This window comes from Bubalus bubalis, chromosome 6, assembly GCF_019923935.1.
Source record: "Bubalus bubalis isolate 160015118507 breed Murrah chromosome 6, NDDB_SH_1, whole genome shotgun sequence".
Classification (NCBI taxonomy): domain Eukaryota; kingdom Metazoa; phylum Chordata; class Mammalia; order Artiodactyla; family Bovidae; genus Bubalus; species Bubalus bubalis.
Window position 1 is genome coordinate 590,586 of NC_059162.1, and position 24,081 is coordinate 614,666.

Consider the following 24,081-nt stretch of genomic DNA (forward strand, 5'->3'; position numbering starts at 1 on the left):
GTGGATAGGAATCCACCTGCCAATGCAGAGGACATGGGGTTGATCCCTAGCTGAGGAGATTTCACACACCATGCAGCAACTAAAGCCCATGTGTCCAAAAGACCCCAAATGGCCAGAGCAATCTTGAGAAAGAAGAATGGAAATAGAGGAATCAAACTTTCTGACCTCAGACTATACTACAAAGCTCCAGTCATCAAGACAGTATGGTACTGACACAAAGACAGAAAATATAAATCAAAATAGAAAGGTTGGAGATAAATCCATGCATCTATGGACACCTAATCTTTGATAAAGAATTAAAAAATATAAAATGGAGAAAAGACAGTCTCTTCAACAAGTGGTACTGGGAAAACTGGTCAACTACATGTAAAAAAATAAAAGTAGAACACTTTCTGACACCACATACAAAAATATACTCGAAATGGATTAAAGACCTAAATGTGGACCAGAGACTATAAAACTCTTAGAGGAAAACACAGAATACTCTCCAACATAAATCACAGCAAGATCCTCTGTGACCCACCTCCCAAAGTAATGAAAATAATAACAAAAATTAACAAATGGGACCTAACATAAAAGCTTTTGCACAACAAAGAAAACTATAAACAAAGTGAAAAGACAGCCCTCATAATGGGAGAAAACAATAGCAAACTAAACAACTGACAAAGAATTAATCTCCAAAATATACAAGCAGCTCATGTAGCTCAATACCAGAAAAACAAATGACCCAATCAAAAAGTGGGCAAAAGACCTAAACAGACATTTCTCCAAAGAAGACAGATAGCTAATAAACATCACTCATGCTCAACATCACTCATTATTAGAGAAATGTAAATCAAAACCACAATAAGGTATTATCTCACACCAGTTAGAATTACTGTTGCTGTTTTTCAGTCACTAAGTCATATCCAACTCTTTGTGATCCCACTGACTGCAGCACGACAGGCTCTTCTATCCTTCACTATTTCCCTGAATTTCTCAAACTCACCTCCATTGAGTCAGTGATGCCATCCAACCATCTCATCCTCTGTTACCTCCTTCTCCTCTTGCCCTCAACCTTCTCCAGCATTAGGGTCCTTTCCAATGAGTCAGCTCTTTGCATCAGGTGGCCAAAGTATTGGAGCTTCAGCATCAGCCCTTCCAATGAATATTCAGGGTTGATTTCCTTTAGGATTGACTGGCTTGATCTCCCTGCTGTCCAAGGAACTCTCAAGAGTCTTCTCCAGCACCACAATTCAAAAATGTTAATTCTTTGGCACTCAGCCTTCTTTTCGATCCAGTTAATTTTATGTTCCAGCCATCATCAAAAAGTCTACAAACAATAAATGCTGGAGAGGGTGTGCTGCTGCTGCTAAGTCGCTTCAGTCATGTCCGACTCTGTGTGACCCCATAGATGGCAGCCCACGAGGCTCCCCAGTCCCTGGGATTCTCCAGGCAAGAACACTGGAGTGGGTTGCTATTTCCTTCTCCAATGCATAGAAGTGAAAAGTGAAAGTGAAGTCGCTGAGTCTTGTCCGACTCTTAGTGACCCCATGGACCGTGGCCCACCAGGCTCCTCTGTCCATGGGATTTTCCAGGCAAGAGTGCTGGAGTGGGGTCCCATTGCCTTCTCCGGGAGAGGGTGTAGAGAAAAGGGAATCCTCTTACACTGTTGGTGGGAATGCAAACTGGTACATCCACTATGGAGAACAGTGTGGAGATTCCTTAAAAAACCAAGAATGGAACTGCCATATGACCCAGCAACCCCACTGCAGAGCATATACCCCAAGGAAACCAGAAGTGAAAGAGACACATGTACCCCAGTGTTCACTGCAGCACTATTTACAATAGCTAGGACATGGAAGCAACCTAGACATCCATCAGCAGATGAATGGATAAGGAAGTTGTGGTATACAGACACAATGGAATATTACTCAGCTATAAAAAGGAACACATTTGAGTCAGTTCTAATGAGGTGGATGAACCTAGAGCCTATTATACAGAGTGAAGTAAGTCAGAAGGAGAAAGACAAATATTGTATATTAATGCATATATATGGAATTTAGAAAGATGGTACCAACGATCCTACATGCAGGGCAGCAAAGGAAACAGAGAGGTAAAGAACAGACTCTTGGCCTCAGTGAGAGGAGTGGGTGGGATGATTTGAGAGAATAGCATTAAAACATATATAGTGCCATATATAAAACATATAAGCAATGCAAGTTTGGTGAATGAAGCAGGGTACCCAATGTCAGTGCCCTGGGAATAGGACGGGGAGGGAAGTAGAAGCAGGGTTCAAAATGGGGAGAGGTGGGGGGACACATGTGGCCGACACTATGGCTGACTCATGCTGATGTATGGCAAAAATCATCAAAATACTGTAAAGTAATTATCCTCCAATTAAAATAAATACATTAGTTTTGTTTTTTAAAAAAGCCCTTGTGCCACAACTCCTAAGCCTGCACTCTAGAGCCCACAAGCTGTGACCGCTGAAGCCCGTACGCCTGAAGCCTGCACTCTGCAGCAAGAGAAGCCACCATGCACCACAGCAGAGAGCAGCCCTCACTCACCAGAAAAGCCACAGAAAAGCCTGCGTGAAGCAACGGAAATGCAGCACAGCCAAAAACAAATAGATGATAAAAAAGAAACTTCATTAACAAAAGGAAATTAAGCTATAATTTTTATTCAAATTAAACAATAAACAAACCACAAAGTAACCAGATGGGCCTACAAAAAAAAAAATGCTTTGCTAAACTACAAAAAAAAATGCTTTGCTAAAGTCTTAGCGATATGCTAAGACTTGTGAATTTTATAATGGATGTTAATAAGATGTATCCTAGATTCAAGTGAAACTCTACATGACATCATGTTAACACTGTGATTTGAAGTGAGTCATATTTCTAACCAATAGCAAAGATGAAAGAAGTTAATTTTAAACAAATTCACAGTACTCACAATTTTCACACTCAGGCTTGAAACTCCATGATCATGAAGTTCATCCTCAAATAGGAGAACTTCTTCAAAAAACTTAATCTGTTCTCTGGCTTTCAATTTCTCTGTATCTATATGATCTGTTGTAGGTACAACCTGAAAGAAAAAATTTAAGAATGGGCACATAAAAAAAATTAAACAGTTTTCCTACCAATATTTTCTGCATACCCAGAGCATGGTTCTAAATTTTGATTTTATAGGTAGACACACAACATGAGATATATACCTTGTCACCAAAAAACAGAAAATGTCCAATATTATAGCTTCACAACACATACAGTCAAAATTCATCATCTTATTCAAATCATGAAATAGGACACAGTAAAATCAACTGCTCTTGTGACTATGAGAAAATTAACTATCTGAAAATTAGTCAATGTGATGAATAAACTACTATCATAGAAGTTCAAAGCAGTTTGGTGCTATAAAAGTCTACTTATAAGACATTTTTTTGCAACTTAAAAAAAATCTTTCCTATAAGAATGATGTTACATAGTTTAGATCTATCTCCAAGTCTACAAACAAAAGTGTTTTAAATATTGAGATAAATAAGAACTTTAGAGAAATTTTAAGGGAAACTCCTAGCATTCCAAAGAGCTTTAGAAGATACTGGCTATTTTTTTTTTAAGTATTATTTTACAGCTACAAGACACAAACATATATAACCCAACAAAAGCACCAACAATCTCAAGGTGGGTCACGTCAGTAATTCACTAAATCCAAGTATCTCCTAATGTAACATGAAAGTATGTTTTGTGATACTATTCAATACTATATTCATTTTTACTATAAAATGTTCAGCTTTTCAACTCTTTAAAAAAGCTGTATCATGAATAAACACAACAAAGCAACGCTGTCAAACTATAAGTATTCGGTATATGGTAGCTATTATTGTACTTTACTTAGAAGCTGTGAATAGGTCTTTTTTTTTTTCATTCAAGGACAGAATTAAGAAATTTAGAGTAGCTTCAGAAAACTGGATAAGAATTAGAAAAATATGATAATGGATGTCTAAGTGATTACACAGACTTTGTAGGAAAATGGTTTTAGCTCCCTATTAAGTAATGCAGAGGAGGAAAGGGTGCTATGAAAGAACCTGGCAGTTTGATTCCCAAGAGGTGAAAAAAATGTCCATAGTTCTTCCATGTTTACTTAGAGATGATATTTTAGCTCTCTACAATTTTATTTCAACATCCAGCAGACATGAGACCACAATGGAGGTGAAACTAAAGGGGGCAGAAGGACGGTGAGGGGTAGGGATAGGATTTAGGGCATATGACCAGTGCCTTGCATCACCTGCATGTTTGTGATCTATTTAAGACAAAGGTCCGTGCCTCTAGGACCGCCTAAGAGCATAAAACTTTAGTTAGTATTAAATAAATGCAACTTTTAATTCCTTACTTTTTATTTAGTTTTAGTTCAAAGGAACACATTTGAAAGATCCTCCTTATAGATACATCTGATTTCCAAAAATTAACCATTACATCTCGTTAGTAAATGGCCATTTCACTAATATTTCAAATAAGCCTTCAGTAAGTGATTGGTGAACATGAATCTATCCGTTTTGCCAAGTGAGTTCTCATAAAATGTTTGAAACAGAAAGACAAAAAATAATTAGATAACACGTGGATTAGGGAAATTCATTATATTTAGCTTAGCTATATACTATTTTCTTCATTCATAAGGAAAAATATGTTTAAAACTTTATATATCTCAGCATTTTTTCTTCCTCAACTCCACTTATCTCCTCTCTAAACTCAAGCATCTGAAGAGGTAAAACAGTTAAACTTAAGAGATACTGAACATTTCTGGCTTCTGGCATTGTCAAAATAAATAATCTAGACAAACTTTCTTGCTGAAAGTGAAAGGTAAAAGTGAAAGTCACTCACTTGTGTCAGACTCTTTGTGAGCCTATCAACTATACAGTCCACGTAATTCTCCAGGCCAGAATACCGGAGTGGGTAGCCTTTCCCTTCTCCAGGGGATCTTCCCAACCTAGGGATCAAACCCAGGTCTCCCGCATTGCAGGCAGATTCTTTACCAGCCAAGCCACAAGGGAAGCCCAAGAGTACTAGAGTGGGTAGCCTATCCCTTCTCCAGCAGATCTTCCTGACCCAGGAATCGAACTGGGGTCTCCTGCATTGCAGGCAGATTCTTAACCAACTGAGCTATCAGGGAAGCCCAAGTAACCTAAAGGCAATTTAAAAAGCTGGATGAAAAAAAAAAAAACTTCTTAAAAGCATTATACAGCCAATGAAGTGAAGAAGGACTGGACTGAGATCTGGAAGAGGACTGGAGTCCAGAAAAGTGACACTGTTCAGTCTTCACCAGGAGCAGAGGCCTTGGAGAATTCCTTGCCCTGCTCCCAATTTTGCAAAGACTTCTCAAAGTGCTACAGTGGATCCACAACTTCTTATATTACAGGCCCACTAAGCTAAAGGCAAAGGAGAAAAGGAAAGATATACCCATTTGAATGCAGAATTCCAAAGAATAGCAAGGAGAGATAAGAAAGCCTTCCTCAGTGATCAATACAAAGAAACAGAGGAAAACAATGGGAAAGACTAGAGATCTCTTCAAGAAAATTAGAGATACCAAGGGAACATTTCATGCAAAGATGGGCACAATAAAAGAAATGGCATGGACACAACAGAAGCTGAAGATACTAAGAAGAGGTGGCAAGAATACACTGAAGTGAAGTGAAGTGAAGTCGTTCAGTCGTGTCCGACTCTTTGCGACCCCATGGACTGTAGCCTACCAGGCTCCTCCGTCCATGGGATTTTCCATGCAAGAATACTGGAGTGGGTTGCTATTTCCTTCTTCAGAATACACTGAAGAACTATACAAAAAAGATCTTCATGACCCAAACATCCAGGATGGTGTGATCACTAACCTAGAGCCAGACATCCTGGAATGTGAAGTCAAGTTGGCCTTAGGAAGCATCACTACGAACAAAGCTAGCAGAGGTGATGGAATTCCAGTTGAGCTATTTCAAATCCTCAAAGATGATGCTGTTAAGGTGCTGCACTCAATATGCCACAAATTTGGAAAACTCAGCAGTGGCCACAGGACTGGAAAAGGTCAGTTTTCATTCCAATCCCAAAGAAAAGCAATGGCAAAGAATGTTCAAACTATAGCACAGTTGCACTCATCTCACACGTTAGCAAAGTAATGCTCAAAATTTTGCAAGCCAGGCTTTAATACTACATGAACCATGAAATTCCAGATGTTCAAGCTGGATTTAGAAAAGGCAGAGGAACCAGAAATCAAATTGCCAATATCCACTGGATCATAGAAAAAGCAAGAGAATTCCAGAAGAACATCTACTTCCGCTTTATTGACTAAGCGAAAACCTTTGACTGTGTGGATCACAACGAACTGTGGAAAATTCTTAAAGCGATGGGAATATCAAACCACCTTACCTGCCTCCTGAGAAATCTGAATGCAGGTCAAGAAGCAACAGTTTGAACTGGACATGGAAAACAGACTGGTTCCAAATCAGGAAAGGAGTACATCAAGGCTGTATATTGTCACCCTGCTTATTTAACTTATATGCAGAGTACATCAAGCCAAATTCCAGCTGAATGAAGCACAAGATGGAATCAAGATTGCTGGGAGAAATATCAATAACCTTAGATATGCAGATAACACCACCCTTATGGCAGAAAGTGAAGAACTAAAGAGCCTCTTGATGAAAGTGAAAGAGGAGAGTGAAAAAGTTGGCTTAAAACAACATTTAGAAAACTAAGATCACGGCATCCAGTCCTATCACTTTATGGCAAGTAGAAAGGGAAACAGTGGAAACATGAGAGACTTTATTTTTGGGGGCTCCAAAATCACTGCAGATGGTGACTGCCGCCATGAAATTAAAAGATGCTTACTCATTGAAAGAAAAGCTATGACCAACCTAGACAGAACATTAAAAAGCAGAGACATCACTTTGCCAACAAAGGTCCATATACTCAAAGCTATGGTTTTTACAGTAGTCATGTATGGATGTGAGAGTTGGACTATAAAGAAAGTTGAGTGCCGAAGAATTGATGCTTTTGAACTGTAGTGTTGAAGAAGACTCTTCAGAGTCCCTTGGACTGCAAGAAGATCAAACCAGTCCATCCTAAAGGAAATCAGTCCTGGATATTCATTGGAAGGACTGATGCTGAAGCTGAAACTCCAATACTTTGGCCACCTGATGTGAAGAACTGACTCATTGGAAGACTCTGATGCTGGGAAAGACTGAGAGCAGGAGGAGAAGGGGACAACAGAGGATGAGATGGCTGGATGGCATCACCGACTCGATGGACATGGGTTTGAGCAAGCTCTGGGAGTTGGTGATGGACAGGGAGGCCTGGTGTGTTTCAGTCCATGAGGTCACAAAGAGCTGGACACAACTGAGTAACTGAAGTGAACTGAACTGAAACCTCAAGCTCTGATCCCATATAAAAGGTTAGCAAACTAAGACTTCCAGGCCATTGTGGTTTGCCACTTAGTTTTGTATGAATGCAAGCTAAGAATCATTTTCACATTTTTTCAAATGACTGTGGGCAAAACTTTTTTTAATATTTCATGAATAAAAAACTATATGAAATTCAAATTTCCATGTCCATAAAAAACATTTGTTGAAACACAGCTGTGCCTACTTGTTTGCATATTGTCTATGGCTGCTTTCAACTACAACAGCACAGCTGAGTAACTGCAACATAACTCTATGGTCCTCAAAGCCTGTAATATTTACTATCTGATCCTTTACATAAACAGATTGCAGACCTATGGCCTTGACTATGAATGTCCTTAGTAGCTTATGAGAAATAAACAAAAATCCTCTGTGGAGGAAAATATCATCATCCTAGGATTCAAAGAAAATAAGGTATATTAGGAGTCAGTTCAGTTCAGCCACTCAGTCGTGTCCCACTCTTTGCGATCCCATGAATCGCAGCACGCCAGGCCTCCCTGTCCATCACCAACTTCTGGAGTTCACTCAGACTCACGTCCATCGAGTCAGTGATGCCATCCAGCCATCTCATCCTCTGTCGTCCCCTTCTCCTCCTGCCCCCAATTCCTCCCAGCATCAGAGTGTTTTCCAATGAGTCAACTCTTCACATGAGGTGGCCAAAGTACTGGAGTTTCAGCTTTAGCATCATTCCCTCCAAAGAAATCCCAGGGCTGATCTCCTTCAGAATGGACTGGTTGGATCTCCTTGCAATCCAAGGGACTCTCAAGAGTCTTCTCCAACACCACAGTTCAAAAGCATCAATTCTTCAGTGCTCAGCTTTCTTCACAGTCCAACTATGACATCCATACATGACCACTGGAAAAACCGTAGCCTTGACTAGACCGACCTTTGTTGGCAAAGTAATGTCTCTGCTCTTCAATATGCTATCTAGGTTAGTCATAACTTTTCTTCCAAGGGGTAAGCATCTTTTAACTTCATGGCTGCAGTCACCATCTGCAGTGATTTGTTGGTACTGATTTATTAGGAGTCTAGACACCGTAAATCAGAACCAACAGAAATAAGACAATAAAAGACACTAGAGACTCTAAATGCTGAAAATAACGAGGCCCAAGCTATAAACAACAACGTACACTAGTTTTATTTCAAGGAAATAAAATTAAGGTTGAACATATCAAAAGAAACTAGGACATACTTTTCAAACAGAATTATGATCAGGCAAATCCTGCTGGGGGTGCAGGGGGTGATGACAATCTTCTATTTCTTTCACTCTGTGATTACATTAAACTGTATTTTCATATTTCATGAACTTTTCTAAGTTATTTCACAATTTTCAGAAGGCTTAAAAATGTACAAATATTCAAGCTAAAAATATTCTTGATACCTTGCAAGAAAAGTAAGTCTTGGTCACATCTTTCAAGTGAACGTCTCTCTATCTCTCACATCAGATGAAGGTTTATAATAGGGAAATTACTTGATATACATACTTTTATATTTATCATATAAAGTTACTTAATAGCAAATGTTAAGAACCCAATGTTAAATTTCCTTTTCAAAAATTACTGAAAATAGTGTGTGTGTGTATGTACATCCCATTAGGAAATACCATGAAATTGCTATGTTTTATGGTGATTTCTTTCTTTAAAAAGAAAAAGAGATACAACTCCCATACTATAATTTACTGGTTTTTAGTACGTTCACAAGACTGGGTAGACATCACTATTACCTAATTCCAGAACATATTATCACCCCAAAAAGAAACTGTCATACCCACTAGCAGTCTCTCTCCATTCCCCACTTCCCGCAGTTCCTGGAAGCCACTACTCTAATTTTTTTCTATAGATTTGTTTTGCAAATCCTTCTGGAATCATATACATGTAACTTTGTGTCTGGCTTCTTTCACTTGGCATAACATTTCCAAGGTATGTATCACTGTTTTGTTTCTTTTTCAAGACTAAATAATATTTCACTGTCTAGATATACCAGTTTTGCTTATCCAATGATGAACATCTGGGTAGTTTTCACATTTTAGCTATTATGAGTAATGCAGCTATGAATATTTGCATACAAGTTTTTATGTGGATATATAGTTTTCTCTCTTGAGGGTATACCTAGGAGTGGAATTGCTGGGTTACATGATAACTGTGTTTAACTTTATTTAATTGCTGGTGAGAAAAAATGAGTAACAAGAAATCTACCATGTAAATCATTTATAAGTGTACAGTTCAATAGTGTTAATTATATTCACACTTGTCAGACAGATCTCTAAAACTTTTTCATCTTGCAAAACTAAAACAGTATCAGAATTGTTAACCTACACTTCTGTGGTAAACAACTATCAAGAAGCATACAGTATTCATATGTGTTCTTCTTGCCTTTTATCTTACAAACTCCACTCATTTCCAATGTTTGTGTCAGCACATTACCCCCGCCCCCCCACTTAATTTACTTTTAAAGCTCAAAATATTAAAGATTATATACAAATGGCCAAAAAGCATATGAAAAGATGCTCAGCATCACAAGTCATTAGGGAAATGCAAATCAAAACCTCTCACACACTGCTGGTAGAATGTGAAATGGTATAGCTGCTATGGAAAATAGTACAGAGGTTCCTCAAAAAATTAAAAATAGAATTATTACCATGTGATCCAGCAATTCCACTTCTGGGTATACACTCAAAGAAATGAAAGTGGAATTCTGAAGAGATATTTGCACACCTATATTCATAGCAGCACTATTCACCATAGTCAAGAGGAAGTGAATGGAAGAACAAAATGTATATACATGCAATGGAATATTACCCAGCCCTAAAAAGGATGGGAAGTCTGACACATGCCACAACATGGATAAGCCTTGAGGACATTATGCTAAGTGACATAAGCCAGTCACAAAAAGGCAATGTATGGTTCCACTTACATGAGGTATCTAAAGTAGTCAAATTCACAATAACAGAAAGGAGAATGGCAGTTGCCAGGTGCTGAAGAAGGAAGAAATGGAGAAGTTCCTGTTCAATAGGTATAGATTTTCAGTTTTTAAAGAGGGTGAAGTTCTGGAGATTGGTGGCACAACAGCATGAATATACTTTAACACTAATTAATATGCTTGAAAATAACTAAGATAGTAGTTTTATGTTATATACATTTTTACCAAAAGGAAAAAAGAAAAAGAAAATTTAAGATACTGAATCATACTAAAATAACTGGGCAAATGTTCCAATGTGCTTTAAAAAAAAAAAAAATTTTAAAATGCATGCACACTAAGCATGTTTTATTCCTAAAACACAGTATCAATAGAAGAGGCAGCCTTGTACTTCTATCTTCCTGTATATCCAATTTATTTATTTAATAAGTGAAAGTTGCTCAGTCATGTCCAACTCCTTGCAACCCCATGACTATATAGTCCATGGATTTCTCCAGGCCAGAATACTTGAGTCGGTAGCCTTTCCCTTCTCCAGGGGATCTTCCCAACCTAGGAATCAAACCCAGGTCTCCCGCATTGCAGGCGGATTCTTTATCAGCTGAGCCACAAGGGAAGCCCAAGAATACTGGAGTGGGTAGCCCATCCCTTCTCCAGTGGATCTTCCTGACCCAGGAATCAAACTGGGGTCTCCTGCATTGCAGGCAGATTCTTTACCATCTGAGCTATCAAGGAAGCCCATTTATTTTATAGGAAAGAAAAAAAAAAAAAAGCCAAATGTTGATAGGTTACTATGGGCCAGGTACATAGTATACATTTGACCTGTTTTCTCATAATATCCTCATACCGTAATCTGAGAGAAGTGCCCATGGTAGCCCAGACAACAAATGACAAGGCTGGGTATGAATCCAGCAAGGTCAGTATTACTCTGTGACTGGCTCTCTCTCCTATTACACCATGATACAACTGAGGGTAATGGGTTAAACAATCTGAAGAGTGAGAAAACATTAAATATACACACACACCAGAAGCCACCAGCAACTAAAAAGCAAAAATTTAAGGGCAAAGGAAAGGCTTCATTCTAATGCCTCATTCTCTGATACTCTTACTATACATATAAAATACCTTCTCCTACACTAGCATACACTTCCTATATACACTAGGGCTTCTGAATAAGTGTTCTGAGGAGCAGCTGAAGAATTAAATAATTAAACATCTCAAATAATATTACAGGTCAAATATATATATATTATAGGTCAAAAAATCCTTAGGTATTAAAAGAAAGTTAAATGTAAAATACGTTCCTATGAAAGTGATCTTCCACATGTAACAAATGTGCTTAACAATAAGCTCTAGCATCAGTGTTACCTTACTAAGAGATACACACTTAAAGATCTTGAACCCATTTCTTCATCTACAAAATGAGAATAATGCCTATCTAAAAAGATTATTTTGAGAGTTAAGCAACAAAGTCCTAACAATTTTACCTGGAAAATAGTCACTATTTTTTAAGGCAACAAAGGAACACATTTATCAACTCTATTTAGATCATAAAGCAAGAGATAAATACTATTTAGATAATGTATCTACTTTTATTTTTGGTATTTCAATAATATTAACTTGACATTTGAAATATGATACTATAATAATAGCAGCTGCTATTAAGATCTTATTGTGTTAACAGACACTGTGCTATAAACAGTTAATACATATATTCTTTACTACATCACAACTGATATTATCCTTAGTTTACCAAAGGCTTGAAAGTGAAAATGAAAGGTGCTCAGTCGTGTCCAACTCTTTGTGATCTCCTGGAATTCTCCAGGCCAGAATACTGGATCTTCCCAACCCAGGGAGGGAACCCAGGTCTCCCACATCACAGGCAGATTCTTTACCAGCTGAGCCACAACGGAAGCCCAAGAATACTGGAGTGGGTAACCTATCCCTTCTCCAGCGGATCTTCCTGACTCAAAAATCAAACTGGGGTCTCCTGCATTGCAGGCGGATCCTTTACCAATTGAGCTATCAGGGAAGCCCAAAGTCTTAGCAAAGATTAAATTGCTTTTCCAAGCTGTTAAGTACTGGTGCTGAGATTTGAACTAAGGTCTGCCAAAGCCTCAGCTCCTGACCACTAATGAGTGGTTGATCACACTGACATTTGTCAGCAACACCTTAGGACAAATCAGATGACAGGCTGAAGTGCCAATGAAGAGCACTGGGCATATGCCTTTCACCTCCTACTACTCTCACACTCCTGTCTCCCACAAAGAAAGTCATCAGTATTATTGCATAAGGGAAAACAAATTCTCATTTCCTCACTTTCTGCAATGAAAAAGCAAATGGTCTACATACTTTGAAAAGTTTTTCAATCAGGAATGAAAAGAGGGACTATTAATCTATAAAGTATTAACAGACTAGAATAACCTTCATCCCCCATTAGATAGTGGAGGGATTATTTGTCTGTACTCTGCTGTATCCATGACTCTATGTAGCTAAGCTCCCAATACGAGGCCTGCCGGTTCCACATTCCTAGTGTCATTTACCATGAAGTGAATCTCTTCTTAAGCAGGTCTTGTACAGATGCAGTTTAAAATCAATACAGAGTTTTAGAATTCACTGAAAACTCCCACAGATAATTTTATATCAAAATTCTGCTATAAGGTAGATATTTCTGTTTATCCAATTTACTTATAAAATAGAATCAGACAGATTAAATAACTCGCCTAAAGTCATACCTGATTCACACATAGTGCAGACAGAAAAATAATCCCAGTTGTCTGACCAAAATTCCTCCCTGCCCACATATCCTTTTATCTGTAAAACTGCAAGCTACTAGCAAGCAGGGTTTGTCTAAAACACCTAATACAGTACACCAAGGACAATACATTTTAATGCTTCTTGATATTACATAATAACATTAAGGCAATCCACCAACTACTACAACCATATTTTTAATAAAAATTGTTCCACTATGGCCTTCTTTTATTTTGTGCTAATAATCAATGAGCAAAATTCCCTCACAATAGGTTCTAAAGCCTCCCACAATACAAAGTAAGTAGGATGAAAGTAGCAGCATAAAATAACCCATTACTAGGAAGCTTTAACATTGAGACTATCCAAAGCAATCAATGATTCATAAAAGCAAAAAATAAGATTTACCTTTAACTTAAGTGATTCTCCAAGTAATGTTCCCTTATAATCCGTTGTATAGGTCCAATCATACGGTTTAATAACCTCTTTAGAGTGTTCACCCTCCGTCCTCAAATACCAAAATGAGAAGGATCAGATTCAGTGAAGTAGAATATAGAACATCTGTATTCATTTTGTTGTTTAGCTGCTAAGTCATGTCCAACTCTTTTGTGACCCCATGGACTGTAGTATTCATGCATCACACCAAATTACATTCTATACATAATATAAAGTATCCTATTAATAAACACATATACTTGTCAAAATTCACTAATATAAGATCTTTCTTAGCTTTTCTGTACATGTATTGTTATTTAACCTGTCATGAATTGATAATGTAGTCTCCCCAATTAATCTGTACACTGCCTAAGGACATGGTTTTAAAGGTTTATATTTTTTTCAAAGAACCTAATACATAACAGGAACAAAATAAATAACTCTCGATTACGAAATAAAATACATTTTTCCTTTTTCTTGATTTCAATGCTCCTTAGATTTTCAATGCAAATCATAAGCAAACATTTTTCTTCAAAAACAGGAACATTAAAGTACAGCGTACTGTGTCTTCACTAAAGAACACTGAAAGCTCAAAAAACTAAACCTTCCATAGCTCACCTCAACTATCATTCAATTTTTAACTCAAGAAGTACTAAAAAGGGGGTAATTAATCTCTTTTATCAATGAGAAAAATGAACTCTAGAATGATTCAACTATCAAATTTAATAATAATACTAGCCCTTCATTCTAATAAAATATCACCACTGAATACTTTTTCAACTCTTTTCTATTTCAATCCCTAACTGCCCAGGTTCTCACCTGCTTTCCTGCCACTCTTCAGCACAGGCTACTTTAAGCATTCCTTGGTAGTTGTTCACACATCTTAATGCATCTGTAGCATTGAACTCAATTCCAAAGCCAGAGCCATGCTGGATTCTTAAAACATTGTCTCCAAACATCATTTCGGGGAGAGATGGCATATGCAATTCATCAGCTAACCTATGCATAATCAAAAGTCAGAAGGATTATTTTATATCACTGTTGGCACTCTTGTTTCCTTTTGAGCTCCACAGAATACCTTCTACTCCTAAATGAGTTAAATAATATATGTTTTAATAAGATGATATAGTTGTGAAGTCTATAAATGCTTTCATCATCCATTGTCTTTGTGTATACCTTTTTGGCCCTGTACTAGGTAGTGGGCTAAATAATAAGTAATAAACAAATATACAAAAAATACAGAATATAATGTCAGCTAGTAATAAGTGATACACGAAAATTGAAGCAGAGCAATACAGGGGTACCATTTAAGGTAGGATGATCAAAGACAAGTCTGAGATGATTGAATCTGAGCCTCAAAACTACCCTGTGAGCTAAGAAAGGCTCAGAGAACTTAAGTAGCTAACTGAAATCACAGAGCTAGTAAGTGGTAAAACTAGGCCTCTTTCCATTATAATGGACTGCTTTATAAAAACTTGGACCTCACCTGGCTAGTCTTATTACACAAGAAAGTTATATTAGACCTACTATGAGGCCAAGATCACAAATTATTAACTCACAGATATGTTACGACTAGTCTACACAGAATACTTTTTTAATATTTGAATTAACTGGCGAAATTATTGAGTTGCCAATAAAAACTGAGAGATTTTTGAGAAATCTGGACTTTTGGTTTCTCTTTGGAAAATAAAAAGGAAGATTTGGCCAATACTGCACCTGTATTTCCACATGACACCAACTGGCTGGAACAGAGTAGAGGCTTCTCTCTTTACGTGGGGTATGAGCTTGTTGGTTCACCAGTCCCCTTGACTTTTTAGAAAGCTGAGTTTGTAAGCCCTGTTTTAAAGATTTTTCAAGTGGCTACTAGTTACTTCTGGAAAAAGTAACTCTATGTATAGGTTTTTTGTTGTTGTTGTTTAGTTGTTATGTCTGACTCTTTTGCCTACCAGAGTCCTCTGTCTCTGGCATTTCCCAGACGAGAATACTGGAGTGGGTTGCCATTTCCTTCTCCAGGGGATCTTTCTGACCCAGAGATTGAATCTGTGTCTCTTGCATTGGTAGGTGGATCCTTTACCATTGAGCCACCAGGGAAGCCCCTTATGTATAGGTTACCATGCCTTATAACCCTATCACCTCAGTTACAAACAGGACTTTCAGTTTAGGGATGAAAGTTCAGCTTCTCAAACAAGGGCAATTATCTATGGGCTGGCAGGAACCCCTGAATTGTAGCCTGAGAACTCTGCCCAATACAGTCATGCTGGATTGAATAATGGCCAATTAAATTTATTCTGATCCCTCTTTTCATAAGTTTGGATGACAGTTAAATAAAGCACAAACCAAGAGATATGGCATGACACAGAACCATGAGGTAGTGAGGAGGGGAGAGTGAACATTTTAAGTTAACAGCCAGAGAAGCAGACAGAGCAAAGGAGAAACTGAAAAATAAGGATAATAAGATTAAAAACATCTATAGTTGTTTTGGTCATAAGAACTGTTCATTTTCTGAGCTAAATCCTGTGTTTAATTATTTCTTCATGTACTATTAAATTCTCATCACTCAAGGCAACCGAGGTGAACAGGGATGGGAAGGGGGCTGAGGGGTGGGGCAGGGATTCTCTTTTCCTTGCAACCTGAAAGCATAACTAACACAGAGGCTCCATGGAAGCAATTTTCTAATTATCTTTTATATCAATTTTTTAATTTTATTGCTTTCAGAAAATTTTCAAAAAGTATTATGTACTTTGTTCACAAACAAAAACTTTAAAATGTTATTTCATCTTTTCCTACTGATCAAAGATCATCATATTTAACAAACTTGTTAAGACAAGGTCCTCAAGTTCAAGGGTTTATACCTCTAGCTTCTCTAGAATGTAGGTATCTGCCCCTGAAACACCCTGATCCCTTTTTATTTTGTTTTAACCTATCAAAGGCTGGAAAAAGCAAACAATCACACGTCTTTAAACTGCATAATGAATAAAAAGAGAACAGGAAAAATAATAATTCATTTATTAGGGCAAAGAGACTGTAGGGATCTTTTCTCCTTCCTTACATTTCTAATACAGTTATAAAGTATGCAACAGAGTCCAAAGTTTAAAAATGCTTTGAATGAAGTTCTAGTGGATCCTGAACAAAGCACAGGATTTTAGTGCAAGTGGTCTACGACAGCTACTTTAGCAGATCAGGTTTTCTTTTTTTTTTCCTTTTTTAAGACTTCCAGATTTTTGAAAGCTATATAGCTATACAGGTTAGGTAAGGTGAAACAATATATTACAGAATGTATTTTTACATAAAGCTAACAAAGATCTATGCATATCCCAAGACCACAATTATCCTCTTTCCAGTTGTTTTAAATCTATTCCCAATTAGACATACCAATCAAATATTGTAAAAACTATGCATAAACAAATTATTTAAACTTTAAATGTAAAAAATATTGATAGTAGAAAGAGCATTTCATTCCTGGATCATCAAAGCCTCACCACTTTTAAGACTGAAGATGGGTTCTAATTTTACCATGACTGCCCAGAACAGAAGTTAATGTACCACAGCCCCATGTTTCTGTAGGCTTCCTATCTCTCTCTGCTGAATTTTCTGTTCTCATATAACAATTATATTAATTTTGGCTATGAAACAAAGAAAAAAACACTAAAAAATTAAAACTGCTGTTTCTTATAGGAAAACACCTTTGCCAGTAAAATTCTCAACTTGTTGCAAGCTTTAAAAGGTGATAATGAAAAAAGCAAATACACCCACTGAGGGAAACCAGCACTTGCTTGCTTAGATTTTCAGAAGAACTATGTCAATTTACATTCCACCCTGGGGCAAAAATTAAGAAAAAAGCACCAAGAATTTAATCAAATTTATATTCTTTGACTCAAAATATCAGCTTTGGGAAATCTGTAATAAAGAAATAATCCCCAGTGCAGGGAAGAAAAAAACTACATACATTAATACTCATAATCATCTCATTTATAATAGTAAAGAAACAATCTAATGATAAGGAAATAAATAGTTATGTAAACTGTTGTCTGGGCTTCCCAGATGGTGCAGTGGTAAAGAATCCACATGCCAATGCAGAACATGTAAGAGACACGGGTTTGATCCCTGGGTCAGGAAGATTCCCCTGGGGTAGAAATGGCAACCCGCTCCAATATTCTTGCCTGGAAAATTCCTTGAACAGAGGAGCCTGGCAGGTTACAGTCCAGGGAGTCACAAGACAGACATGACCAAGAGACTGAGCACACAAACAACTGTCTATCCAAATGATAAAACATTACAGAATCATTAAAAAATATTTAAAAGGAGAATATAATAATGTTGAAAAATGCTTATGATACAACAGTAAGGAAAAAAATCAGGCTCACTGTATATTCATCAGATCTCTGTGTTTCTGTATATAAGCACACATCAGTGATCTAACATTTTAAGTTGCACATCTTTAGGGTGATACCTAATACCATTAATTTTCATCATAAATTTAAGTAAAATTTATTCTTTTGTTATTAGGAAATAGAAAATAACAAATACTAGAGAGATCAATACTCCCATGCAAATGCCATAGACATGACAGACAGCGAAAATATTATTTTAAAAAAAGAGAGAAAAGAAAATATGGTTTATATATACAATTGAATATTATGCAGCCTTTAAAAGCAGGAAGCTCTGCAATCTGTGATGGCATGTATGAACCTAAGAACATTATGCTAAGTAAAACAATCAGTCATAGAAAGACAGACACTACATGATTCCACTTATTCATAATCAAAGAGTGAAATGGTAGTTGCCAAGGGTTGGAGGAAGGGAAAAACAGGTTGCTAATCAATAGATGTAAAATTTCAGGCAAGCAAGATGAATAACTTCTAGAGATCTGCTGTACAACACTGTCCCTATAGCCAATAATAATGCATTCTAAATTTATGAATTTGTCAGGAGGGTAGAATTCATATTAAGTGTTTTTACCACAATAAAACAAAATTTTTAAAAAAAGAAAATATTAAATATGTAAAAGACTAAATAGGATGGATTATAATCAGAATAAACATTTCATAAAAAGATTAGATATAAATAGGCTGCAACCACTGCAAAGTGCATATGAAATATAAACTAATATAAGATGTGATTCTGTGGATTTTCCCAACATATCTGAAAAAATCTGGTAGTCCTCTAAAATACTCCAGTTATATATATGTTAAAAGAATACCTGCCAATAACTTACATTTCTTCAAACATCCTAAATTCAGAGTATCTTGAATACAGGCCAAACAGAGTATTTTAACCCCATTTTTAATGGCAAATTTTACTCTTTGTAACATACAGGTAATCCCAGGGACAGCGGAGCCTGGTGGGCATAGACTATGGGGTCGCACAGAGTCGGACATGACTGAAGTGACTTAGCAGCAGCATGCCTATTTATAAGGTCAAAGAAAAGTCAGCAGTGGCCACAGGACTGGAAAAGGTCAGTTTTCATTCCAGTCCCAAAGAAGGGCAATGCCAAAGAATGTTCAAACTACCATACAACTTCATTCATTTCACATGCTAGCGAATGCTCAAAATCCTCCAAGCTAGGTTTCAATAGTACATGAACCAAGAATTTCCAGATGTGTAAGTTGGATTTAGAAAAGGCAGAGGAACCAGACATCAAATTGCCAACATCCACTGGATCACAGAGAAAGCAAGGGAATTCCAGAAAAACATCTGCTTCATTGACTATGCTAAAGCCTTTGACTGTGTGGATCACAACAAACTGGAAAACTCTTCAAGAGTTGGGAATACCAGACCACCTTACCTGCCTCCTGAGAAACCTGAATGCAGGTCAAGAAGCAACAGTTAGAACCCAACATGGAACAACAGACTGGCTCAAAATCAGGAAAGGAGTACGTCAAGGCTGTATATTGTCACCCTGCTTAGTGCTAGTTAATGCTAGTCAAAGTCGCTCAGTTGTCTCTGACTCTTTGCAGTCCATGGAATTCTCCAGGTCAGAATATTGGAGTTCCCAACCCAGGGATCAAACCCAGGGTCTCCCACATCGCAGGTGGATTCTTTACCAACTGAGCCACCAGGGAAGCCCCTGCTTCTAAATTTATATGTAGAGTATATTATGAAAAATGCCAGGCTGGATGAAGCTCATTGCCTGAATCAAGATTGCCAGGAGAAATATCAATAACCTCATATAGGCAGATGACACCACCCTGATGGCAGAAAGCAAAAAGGAACTAAAGAGCCTCTTGATGAAGGTGAAAAGGGAGAGTGAAAAAGCTGCTTAAAACTCAACATTCAAAAAACTAAGATTATGGCATCCAGTCCCATCACTTCATGGCAAATAGATGGGGAAACAATGGAAACAATGACAGACTTTATTTTCCTGGACTCCAAAATCACTGCAAATGGTGACTGAAGCCAGGAAATTAAAAGACACTTGCTCCTTCGAAGAAAAGCTATGACAAGTCTAGACAGCACATTAAAAAGCAGAGACATCACTTTGCCAACAAAGGTCCGTCTAGTCAAAGCTATGGTTTTTCCAGTAGTCATGTCTGGATGTGAGAGTTGGACCATAAAGAAGGCTGAGCACCAAAGAATTGATGCTTTTGAACTATGGTGCTGGAGAAGACTCTCGAGAGACCCTTGGACTTCAAGGAGATCAAACCAATCAATCCTAAAGGAAATCAATCCTGAATATTCATTAGAAGGACTGATGCTGAAGCTGAAGCTCCAATACTTTGGCCACCTGACGCAAAGAACCTACTCACTGGAAAAGACCCTGATGCTGGGAAAGATTGAGGGCAGGAGGAGAAGAGGACGAAAGAGAACAAGATGGTTGGATGGCATCACTGACTCAATGGAGACAAGTTTGAGCAAACTCTGGGAGTTAGTGAAGGACAGGGAAGCCTGGCATGCTGCAGTCCATGGGGGTCACAAAGAGTCAGATTCACTGAGCAACTGAACAACAAATTTATAAGGCCAAGAAGACAGGAAGCCTTTATAGGATTAAGATGCCTTAATTCATTAAAGGAAATTTCACTAATTCAAAGAAAAGTGAAAGCGTTAGTTGCTCAGTTGTGTCTGACTCTTTGTGACCTCGTGGACTGTAACCCACCAGGTTCCTCTGTCCATGGAATTCTCCAGGCAAAAATACTGGAGTGGGTTACCATTTCCATCTCCAGGGGATCTTCCCAACCCAGAGATCGAACCCGGGTCTCTTACTGCAGGCAGATTCTTTACCGTCTGAGCCATTATTAATTCAAAATTTTCCTAATTCACTTAAATATTAATATACAATAACCAGCGACAATCAGCTCAGTGGTTGTCCAGAGCACTTCTCAAAGCCAAACATGCATCAGAAAAAAAAGGTTACAGTCACTGTTTGGTGGTCTGCTGCTGGTCCGATCCACTGCAGCTTTCTGAATCTGGGGGAAACCATTACATCTGAGATGTATGCTCAGCAAACTGATGAGGTACACTGAAAATTGCAAAGGGTGCAGCTAGCCCTGGTCAACACAAAGGACCCAATTCTTCTCCACAGCAACACCTGACTGCAGGTTGCACAACCAATGCTTCAAAAGTTGAATGAATTGGGCTACCAAGTGTTGCCTCATCCTCCATATTCACCTGACCTCTCATCAACTGACGACCACCTCTCCAAGCATCTCAACTTTTTGCAGGGAAAATGCTTCCACAGCAAGTAGGAGGCAGAAAATGCTACCAAGAGTTCACTGCTGAATCCCAAAGCACAGATTTTTCAACTACAGAAATAAACAAACATTTCTCATAGGTAAAAATGTGATGACTGTAATGGTTCCTATTTTGATTAATAAAGATGTGCTTGAGCCTAGTTACGACGATTTAAAATTCACAATCCGAAATCACAATTAGATTTGCACCAGCACTGAGCTGAATATATACCACAATTATATATACATGGCGCAATATGTAGCAGAAAGTTATACACAGAGGAAAACTCAGAGAATAACTCAACCTGTGGTGGGATGAAACAAAATTTTTCTTAGTGACTCTGCAAGAAAGTTACCTTTTTACTAATTATGATACTAAACATCCTTTCAAACTCTCTTCTGGTCACTTTCCTCTGCCTAAATCTGTCATTGCTCCCTAGAGTTTCACCTCATGACCTTTTTCTTTTCTTCTGGATGATTTCTAGACAATCTTAATGCACTCTCAAGCCTCCAGGTACCAACTGATGATTCCCAAACATAAACCCATAAATAAATCATCTTTTTTAAGCTCCAAGATAAGTGCCTAAGACATCTCCACTTTATAAACTACACTCAATTCATCTTTCAACAAACTAAACTCATCCTCCATCCAACACCTGCCCCCAACTGCTCTTCCTCCTGTATTTCTCACCATATCCAATGGCAAAACTTTCCATAACCCAAGCCAGAAATCTTGCCAAGGGTATAGATTCTTCCTTTTTTTTTTTTTTTTTTTGAATTTTCTTTTTAGATTCTTCCTTTTACCCTTACTCCTCCTATTAAGTGACCATCAAATCACTTAATCTCTAAAACCTCTCCTCTCCTCTCTACCCTTCTTTTTTTTTTTTTTTTTTTTTTTTTTTAGTTCTACCAGTTTATTGCTACCAACCCGTGACCCTCCACCCTCATGCACACATGCTCAGTCATGTAACCCCATGGACTGCAGCCAGCCAGGCTCCTCTGTCCATGGACTTTTCCAGGCAAGAATACTGGAGTGGGTTGCCATTTCCTTCTCCTATCCTCTCTACCCTTCTAACTGATCTCTTTCCCCGGCCCTGCAGCCCTCCAATTCAACCGCCACATCATGTTCAGATTCTTTGTTCAGATCCTTCAGAGTGTACATCTGATAATGTCGTCCCTTAGTATAAAATAACACCTGCTGGTAGTCAGATAAAATCCAACAAAACTCCTTAGCCTGGCATAAAAGTTCTCTCCGTGGTATCTTCGCTGCTCAGGAGCCTATCTGCCACTGGCTTCTCACTGCAGTTCTTCCCTTCTAATACCTCATCCTCTAATCACACAGGAACTGTTCTTCATGCCTTCCACTCTCTCTGACTCCCCTGGCTTTGCACGTCCCCCTGGACCTCCCCATACCTTGTCAAGATTCGGCTCGGGCATCACAATGCATCACGGTTGTCACTCTCACTGGCCCTGTGGCGCTACACACGAGCCCAGCCCCACCCCATCCCACCGTCTTTAGTAAGATCCATTTCAGGCATCTCAATTTCCTGGATGCCTTGTTCCCCTCCTCAAAAAAAAAAAAAATCCCAAATAACCCTGCAGGTACACCTCTATCAATTCACACTGTACAACTGTCTATTTCTTTCACAAGACTGTGAATTCCTCGAGGAAGAGGCTTTCATCTTCTGTATCTCAAGCGCCTGGCATGGCACCTGACATGTTAAAAACCAAGCATATATACCACCCCCGTTATTAACCCTCAAGAAAACAGATCACAGCCACCCAGAAATAGTCTAAAGGTGGCGCCGGCTTTGGCAGGTAGAGACCTACGGGAGGGGGCAGTCCACCAGAACAGTCATACTCTACTCAAACCCCGGCGGAGTGACTGTTTCACGAAGCCAGAGCCTGGCGAACCCGAACCGAAGGACAGGAAGTGGTGACAGGAATATTTCCTGGTGTTCTCAATTCAAAGGTCCCGTCCAGAGGGACACGAGCCTCCGCCCTAGAGGAGGGCTGGGGCTTCGCAGGCCTCGCTCTGCCTCCCGCCCAGGCCGAGCTCCAAGGCCCGCACCCCGATCCCAGCCCTAGAGCCTCACTTCTCCACATCCGCCGACTTCATGATGTGGGTCTTGGATGCCGTTAGCTTCCAGGGCCCGAAGGAGAAGTCCTGGTGGCTACTCTGGAAGCCGTGGATCATCATGGCCGCGGCAAGGCCAGCGTGGGCCACACGGAACAGGTTGGAGCACCGGCGGCAGCGGTAGCGGCGGCAGATACCGGTCCCTCCTCCTCCCTCCAGCCCAGCAGCCTAGACTTCCGAGCCGTTACCATGCCCGGCCCCGCCCCACCCCGCCCCCTGCCGGCGACACGGACGCAAGCCCTCCTTTCCGCCTCCTTCTCCGTCCCTCGACTTTTTGCTTCCGGGACCAGTTGCCGAGGTTGGGTGACCCACGTCTTACGTCACGACGCACCTGAAAAAGGTGGGGAGAAAATGCCGAGGGGCGAGGCTTAGGCAGCAGGGGAAGTGGTTAGGGGCGTGCACATCATTGGATGACATCATCTTGGCCCCTTCGGGGGAAGCCCAGTTTGGAGAATCCGACGTGATCCCTGTAGACCTTGCAAAGCAGTGAACTACCTTGCGTGTTACTGAATTGGTGTAGAGGAAATGCCCAATAGTTTTCCGTTGAGGACAAAGTTTTAAAATCACTTAGAGTTTAGGAGGTTCAGCATCAAGTGCGGCAAGACAAGTGGACCTTTACCTACTATTGACTAAGACTTTTATCAAAAATTTTATCCTTCAGACATTTCAAGACTGTCCTGGTCTAGCTATTACCTAAGCTTCTGTTACAGTGGAAATAACACTGGAGATCTGGTGCTACATCCACCGTTGCAATGCTGTTC

General features: G+C 38.9%; 1 protein-coding gene across 3 annotated transcripts in view; it reads right to left on the bottom strand.

Annotated features, from left to right (window-relative positions):
* The window catches only part of TIPRL (TOR signaling pathway regulator), a 65,172-nt gene extending 41,648 nt beyond the window's left edge, over positions 1–23,524 (bottom strand). Inside the window, exons 1-5 of one of the 3 annotated variants that reach the window (XM_006051636.4) lie at positions 23,280–23,431; positions 15,233–15,352; positions 14,336–14,515; positions 13,490–13,589; positions 2,935–3,066 (exon numbers count right to left, since the gene is read on the bottom strand). In XM_006051636.4, coding sequence (XP_006051698.1) covers positions 2,935–3,066; positions 13,490–13,589; positions 14,336–14,515; positions 15,233–15,246 — 426 coding nt within the window. In that variant the 5' untranslated portion in view covers positions 15,247–15,352; positions 23,280–23,431. Of the gene's footprint in view, positions 1–2,934; positions 3,067–13,489; positions 13,590–14,335; positions 14,516–15,232; positions 15,353–23,279 lie in introns of all 3 variants that reach the window. The other 2 variants (XM_044944072.2, XM_006051635.4) reach the window with 2 other exon arrangements.
* Positions 23,525–24,081: the final 557 nt, after the last annotated feature.